This window comes from Salvelinus namaycush, chromosome 26 (assembly GCF_016432855.1).
Source record: "Salvelinus namaycush isolate Seneca chromosome 26, SaNama_1.0, whole genome shotgun sequence".
Classification (NCBI taxonomy): Eukaryota; Metazoa; Chordata; class Actinopteri; order Salmoniformes; family Salmonidae; genus Salvelinus; species Salvelinus namaycush.
The window spans coordinates 31,594,708-31,600,748 of record NC_052332.1 but is presented as its reverse complement, the minus strand read 5'-3'; the positions used below and the strand labels follow the sequence as shown (position 1 = coordinate 31,600,748).

Below are 6,041 nucleotides of genomic sequence, written 5' to 3'. Positions count from 1 at the left end.
CTAATAACAATGATAATAATACATAAATAAAACCCTATATTAACAGCCTAAAAAGTTGTGTACAACTACTAATGGGCCTACAACTAATATAAACTACTTCTACAACTACTAATGCAACTAATATAAACTACTGTTACAACTACTAATGCAACTAATAAAAAATACTGCTTCAACTACTAATACAAATAATACAACTTAGTACCTATAATATATACATACATAGGCCTACAGATTTACAAATATCTTCACAACTACACATGTTTCCATTAGTTAAAAACAAAAACTGTTTGATCTTAACATTTGAAAAAGCCTTTTTTTAATTCACTGTGTGATTTTATTGCCCTGATTTCTATAGGTAAATGATTAAAGTCAAGCCTTTGTATCTGAAAGATGTTACTTTAACCTCATGATGTACCTTTGGAATGTGTAATGGCTGCTGTTGTCGAACGGAGTAGTGTGAGTTTCCTTAACCAATGTACTTGTCTGAATCGGCTTGTTATAAATTACATCTAAATCGCAAAGTGAGATCTTGGTTGTGTTTTGTTTTGATAGATGATGTCACCATAGTCTAGTATAGGAAGCAGCAGTTTGATTACTAAGGTCTTTGAAAATGGATACAGTAAAATAATTCTTACTACAACTTGTTATAGTTGCACCATCGGATGAGAACATGAAAGGGAAGCAAATGTCAGGGTTTAGGAAGGTGCGTTCTGGTCACTGTCTGTTACACTGCTTCTCTCAGACTAGTCAGTTTGTATTTTCTGTGTGCATTAGGCCTAGCCGCAGTGTATAATTGACTACAGCATCTTCAACCGAATAGTTGTCACAAACAATAAAATAAAGTTCAATATAAAGTTATGAAGTTATTCATAAAAATAAACAAAAAGGCTACAAAACGTTGAAATACCTGTGCTGTGTCATCAGTAAGATATGAGCAGTCAATGAATAAACAAGAACATCAAAATGATCAGAAATGTACTTTTATTTTTGCAACTTTAAGTGTGTCTTCTCTCGTTAAACAATGTAAGTGTAGACAGGCACAGTACATTGATTCCTTTACAGTACGCTCTTATGCAAATATTTCACCATTGCATTCATTTGTGCACAAATCTTTGGTGTGTTACCTTTTTCAAATAAATCTGACATTTTGCCTCTTCATTATACTATTTCTATAAAAATCACATGATTTTTATAGACATGAGTAAGCAAGAATCATTACAGTACAGTATTATACGGCACATGGATGAATGGTTCATATTCACTTTAGTACACACTTATCAGTTAACAGTGCATACTAAACATTTCAACTGAACACCGTTGTATAGGATGTCAGTCTTCATGTAGGACATTTACGGCAATGTTTAATGGTGATCATTGTGTGGACCCCAAGAAGAGTAGCTGCTGCTTTCGCAACAGCTAATGGGGATAAAATACAAAATAAAATAAAAATAGTTTCAACGCTCTTGAGTTGTAGTATTATACAGTACATACTTATAAATGGTAAGTTAAAGTGCTTTCAAGTACATGTGAGATCAATATACACCAAGTTGATAAAACCATTCCTCTAATTTCAAAATGTTTAATCTCTGGCCTACATTAAAAAAAGCTGTTCGCAATCTGATAAGTTTCACCATGTCTGGGAAGATTCTTGACATGCTTGTTACGTAAATCAACTCCATTAAAACATTAGTCAATGTTCTCTGATTGGTGAGAAGAAACCTCTGGCTCCTCCACTTCTAGGAATGAACTGCCCCATTGAGGGCACAGTGGCCCCTTCTACACCAGGAGAGAAGTGACAGTCGATCAACATAAATGGGAAAACAAAACAATCCTTGCTAATGTATAAAGCCAAGGCAGTTAACTATATCTTACCTGCAGATTTGGGTGGAGCACTCAAAATGGTCTCGGCAGTAGGCCCCAGTGGGCTTGGTACCCATGAACCTCCACAGAGGGGTCATGCGGGTTCTCCGTTCCAGTAGCTTGGTGCCCTGCTGCAGACTCAGCCTTGAATCATGGCTTCCTATTGGACTAGCACACACCTGCCATACAAAGTGTATATGTCAACAACATTTAACATTACAGTTTCACTACTGGTTAAAGATGTTTAACAACACTACTCCAAAGAAAATGATAAAACAATGATAAAAAGTGCTTTACCTGATGCATAAGAATCAGAGCCACCAGACACACACCTTGCGTTGCTTTGCTGTGGTTTTGACCGTGCATGGTGAGATATACTCTGGAAAATTCGGTGAAAGGTGCTGGATGGCAGACAGCTAGGTGTCTGTTTCTAACTAGCGTAGCAAACGTTATTTTGGAGAACTCCGCTTATATACCATCCCTCTCTCTCGCTCTCGCTCTCTCACTCTATCACTTTCTATCTCTCTCTCTCTCTCTCTCTCTCACACACACACACACACACACACACACACACACACACACACACACACACACACACACACACACACACACACACACACACACACACACACACTCACACACAGACATATATACACACACACACACATACACACATGTCATGTCAAATATTTGACAATGGTAAAGATAAGATCTCCACTGTGGACCAGTAACTCTCTGATTGTAAACTGTCCTAGCACTGGGAGCTATGGCCAGAATGACATCAACTCTGCTGATATCTTGGGCACCTCTAGGAAACTCCTTCTGTTGATAATGACAAGTCCATTAATAACCTCATTAGAGCGCACATAGAAAAAAATGCATGAACGTTACATGTGTGACAGCACTCGGTACCAAAGTAAACAAAAGATTGCATTTTGGCCTCTACGTGTTACCTTTGTACAGACAAATTATTTATGTTATGCATACTTCTTCTAATACTTACCTTTTGACATTTATGCCAAGATGTGTTGTGAGGGTAATGATGATGAAACCAAGTCGCTCTGAATAATCATTCAATCAGTCAAATGTTCTTATTCAAATAAACATGTCTTACAAAGGGTCAACAGTCAAGCCGGGTCCGGAGGCATGCATTGCTTATTTTCAAATATTATTATTATTATATCTTTATTTCAACAAGGAACACAGACTGAGATCAAGGTCTCTTTTACAGCTGGGCCCTGCGTATAGATGTTTACACATACAGTTTAGGTACAATGATTAAGAAACTACATAAGACAAACAAAACGATCACAGATAACACAAAAAAATACAGCAGCAGATTATTACATTTACACATAGGTTATTCCCCTAACAGCACAAGAACTTGCATTACCCGAAACAGTTACAAGCAATACAAAAATAAAAACCCACCAATAAATATTTAAAATGGGCAACAGGGGGACAAGAGTCTCATGTTTAAGTTTAGTCTGCAGGCTATTCCATATAATTGTCAACATAGCACCATATTAAGGTGTGGGATGTTCATTGTATTACAAGGAACAACTAGCAGGTCAATTTCGCTCCAGCAGCATAATCTGTCCATTCACAATTCACCTGTGGGAATGAAACTCAGGGCGAAAGTTCACCTTCCAACAGGACAACGACCCTAAGCACACAGCCAAGACAATGCAGCGGTGGCTTCAGGACAAGTCTCTGAATGTCCTTGAGTGGCCCAGCCAGAGCCCGGACTTGAACCCGATCGAACAAAGGTGCTTCAGCAAAGTACTGAGTAAAGGGTCTGAATATTTATGTAAATGTGATATTTCCGTTTTTTTTTCTAAAAACTTGATTTTGCTTTGCCGTTATGGGGTATTGTGTGTAGATTGATGGGGACAAAAAACTATCGAATCCATTTTAGAATAAGGCTGTAACGTAACAAAATGTGGAAAAAGTGAAGGCGTCTGAATAATTTCCTGAATGCACTGTAACTGTTTGGGCAGGACAAGCTGGGTCCCATGCCGCTGATTAACATTGCGCACCGCACGGGTCCTCTCTGCAACGGATCCCGGTGTATGATTGTACGAATCTAAAGTTTTGAAGTCAAAGAGCAAATTCTTCTCCTCGCAGCAGAATCAGAGGCTCTGACCTGTGCTGAGAAAACTATCAGCATCTACCCAGATCTGTGTGCCGAGCTGCTGAAACAGACCTACAACGAGGTGAGACCCCAGCAACGCAAGCTAACCCTGAGATGCGGCTTCATACACCCGGCAAAGCTCATCTTGAACTTCCAGAATGCAACACAGATTTTCCACTGCAAAGGAGGCTTCTTCGCGAAACACATCAAGCCCAACACACAAGGGGAGGAGCCGACAGATCTAGGCTAACCCCAATTTGACTGGCTCAATATTCAGGTATGCTGTCCATGCACAATCACGAAGCCTATGGCTGTGATGCTGCTCTCAGCATAAGACAATGATGAGGACAACCCTTCAATGGGGTAAAAGGAACACAGTTATTACTATTATTGATCACTGGACTTTGTTATTATTATATTGCCTATGGTCCATGACATTTAGACAATGATGACACAACGAATTCATGAACAATGGACACTTATGTTGAAGTGTCATACAGACTGAGGCTGCTTCCTCTTGGGGATACAATGCATTGCATCCCTATATGGCTTAAATATGGCAATATAAATTGGAAGCTATTCCCCTACAATTTTCTATTATACTACTGTTTAGGATAGATGGGCAGTCTCATATGGGCTATCACACAATTCAATTTTCTTTTTTAATAATGTATGGCGGTCCCCCTCTGTTATAGGACATGGCCTACAGGTCATGGTGAATTATTGTGAAGATTATAGACTGCATTTGTTGCACATACCCTCTTCTTTTTTCTTGTATTTAGTAATAGAGCACCTAAAAGCTTAATACAAATTGATGATACATTTATGTTTAAGGAATTTAAACTATATTGCTGATAATAATGAATGGTTTGAAAAGGACGCACATAGAATAGAGAACCATTTGTACAAACTGTCTGCTATTTCATCAGCCCCAAACAAAACTAAAGGTGTAAAGGCAAAGACCAAGAAGGCAGAATCAATTTCCTTAAATGTACAGTGCTTTCAATGTATTCTACATTTTTTATGTTACAGCCTGAATTCAAAATGGATTTTTTTTTTAAATGTCTCACCCATCTACACACAATACCCCCATAATGACAAAGTGAAAACATGTTTTTAGACATTTTTGCTAATGTATTGGAAATGAAATACAGAAATATCTCAATACATATTAGAATCATATCATCTTTGGCAGTGATTACAGCTGCGGGTCTTTCTGGGTAAGTCTCTAAGAGCTTTGCACACCTGGATTGTACAATATTTGCACATTATTCTTTTTTTATTCTTCAAGCTGTCCAATTGGTTGTTGATCATTGCTAGACAGCCATTTTCAAGTCTTTGTCACGCCCTGGCCTTAGTATTCTTTGTTTTCTTTATTATTTTAGTTAGGTCAGGGTGTGACATGGGGAATGTTTGTGTTTTGTCATTTTGGGTGGTTATATGGTAAAGGGGGTGTTGGGTGTAGTGTATGAGTTTGTGTTGAGTGAATGTTTCTAGGTATGTCTATGGTTGAGTGAATGTGTCTAGGTATGTCTATGGTTGCCTGAGTGGTTCTCAATCAGAGACAGATGTCTTTCATTTGTCTCTGATTGGGAGCCATATTTAAGGCAGCCATGGGCATCATGCATTTGTGGGTAATTGTCTATGTCTAAGTGTTTAGTGTCAGCACTTATGTTTGATTAGCTTCACGGTCGTCTGTTTTGTTGTTTTGTTTAGTTGTATAGTGTTCGTGTCGTTTTCGTCTTCTTTCTTTAATAAAGAAGATGTACTTTCCACACGCTGCATTTTGGTCCTCACTCTCTTCGCAAGACGATCGTGACAGAATTACCCACCTATGCGGGATCAAGCAGCGTGATAAGCGGCAACAGGAGCAGCGCAAGGAGGAATGGCAATGGGAGCGTAATCTGGACTACACTACATGGGAGGAGATCGACAGGTGGGCGATCGACCCAGGGCGAGTGCCAGAGCCCGCCTGGGATTCTCTGGCGCAGTGCGAGGAGGGATACCGGCGAATGTAGGCAGCACGACGACGCGGTAGGAAGCCTGT

The 6,041-nt window shown here is 39.1% G+C and overlaps 1 protein-coding gene across 1 annotated transcript; it reads right to left on the bottom strand.

Moving 5' to 3' along the window:
* Positions 1-964: 964 nt before the first annotated feature.
* On the bottom strand, positions 965-2,324 carry LOC120021262 (liver-expressed antimicrobial peptide 2-like). Its single transcript, XM_038964934.1, has 3 exons — positions 2,158-2,324; positions 1,873-2,039; positions 965-1,776 (listed from the first exon to the last, which is right to left on the bottom strand). Exons 1-3 carry the CDS (start codon positions 2,224-2,226, stop codon positions 1,737-1,739), a joined length of 276 nt encoding a protein of 91 aa, XP_038820862.1. The 5' UTR covers positions 2,227-2,324; the 3' UTR covers positions 965-1,736.
* Positions 2,325-6,041: the final 3,717 nt, after the last annotated feature.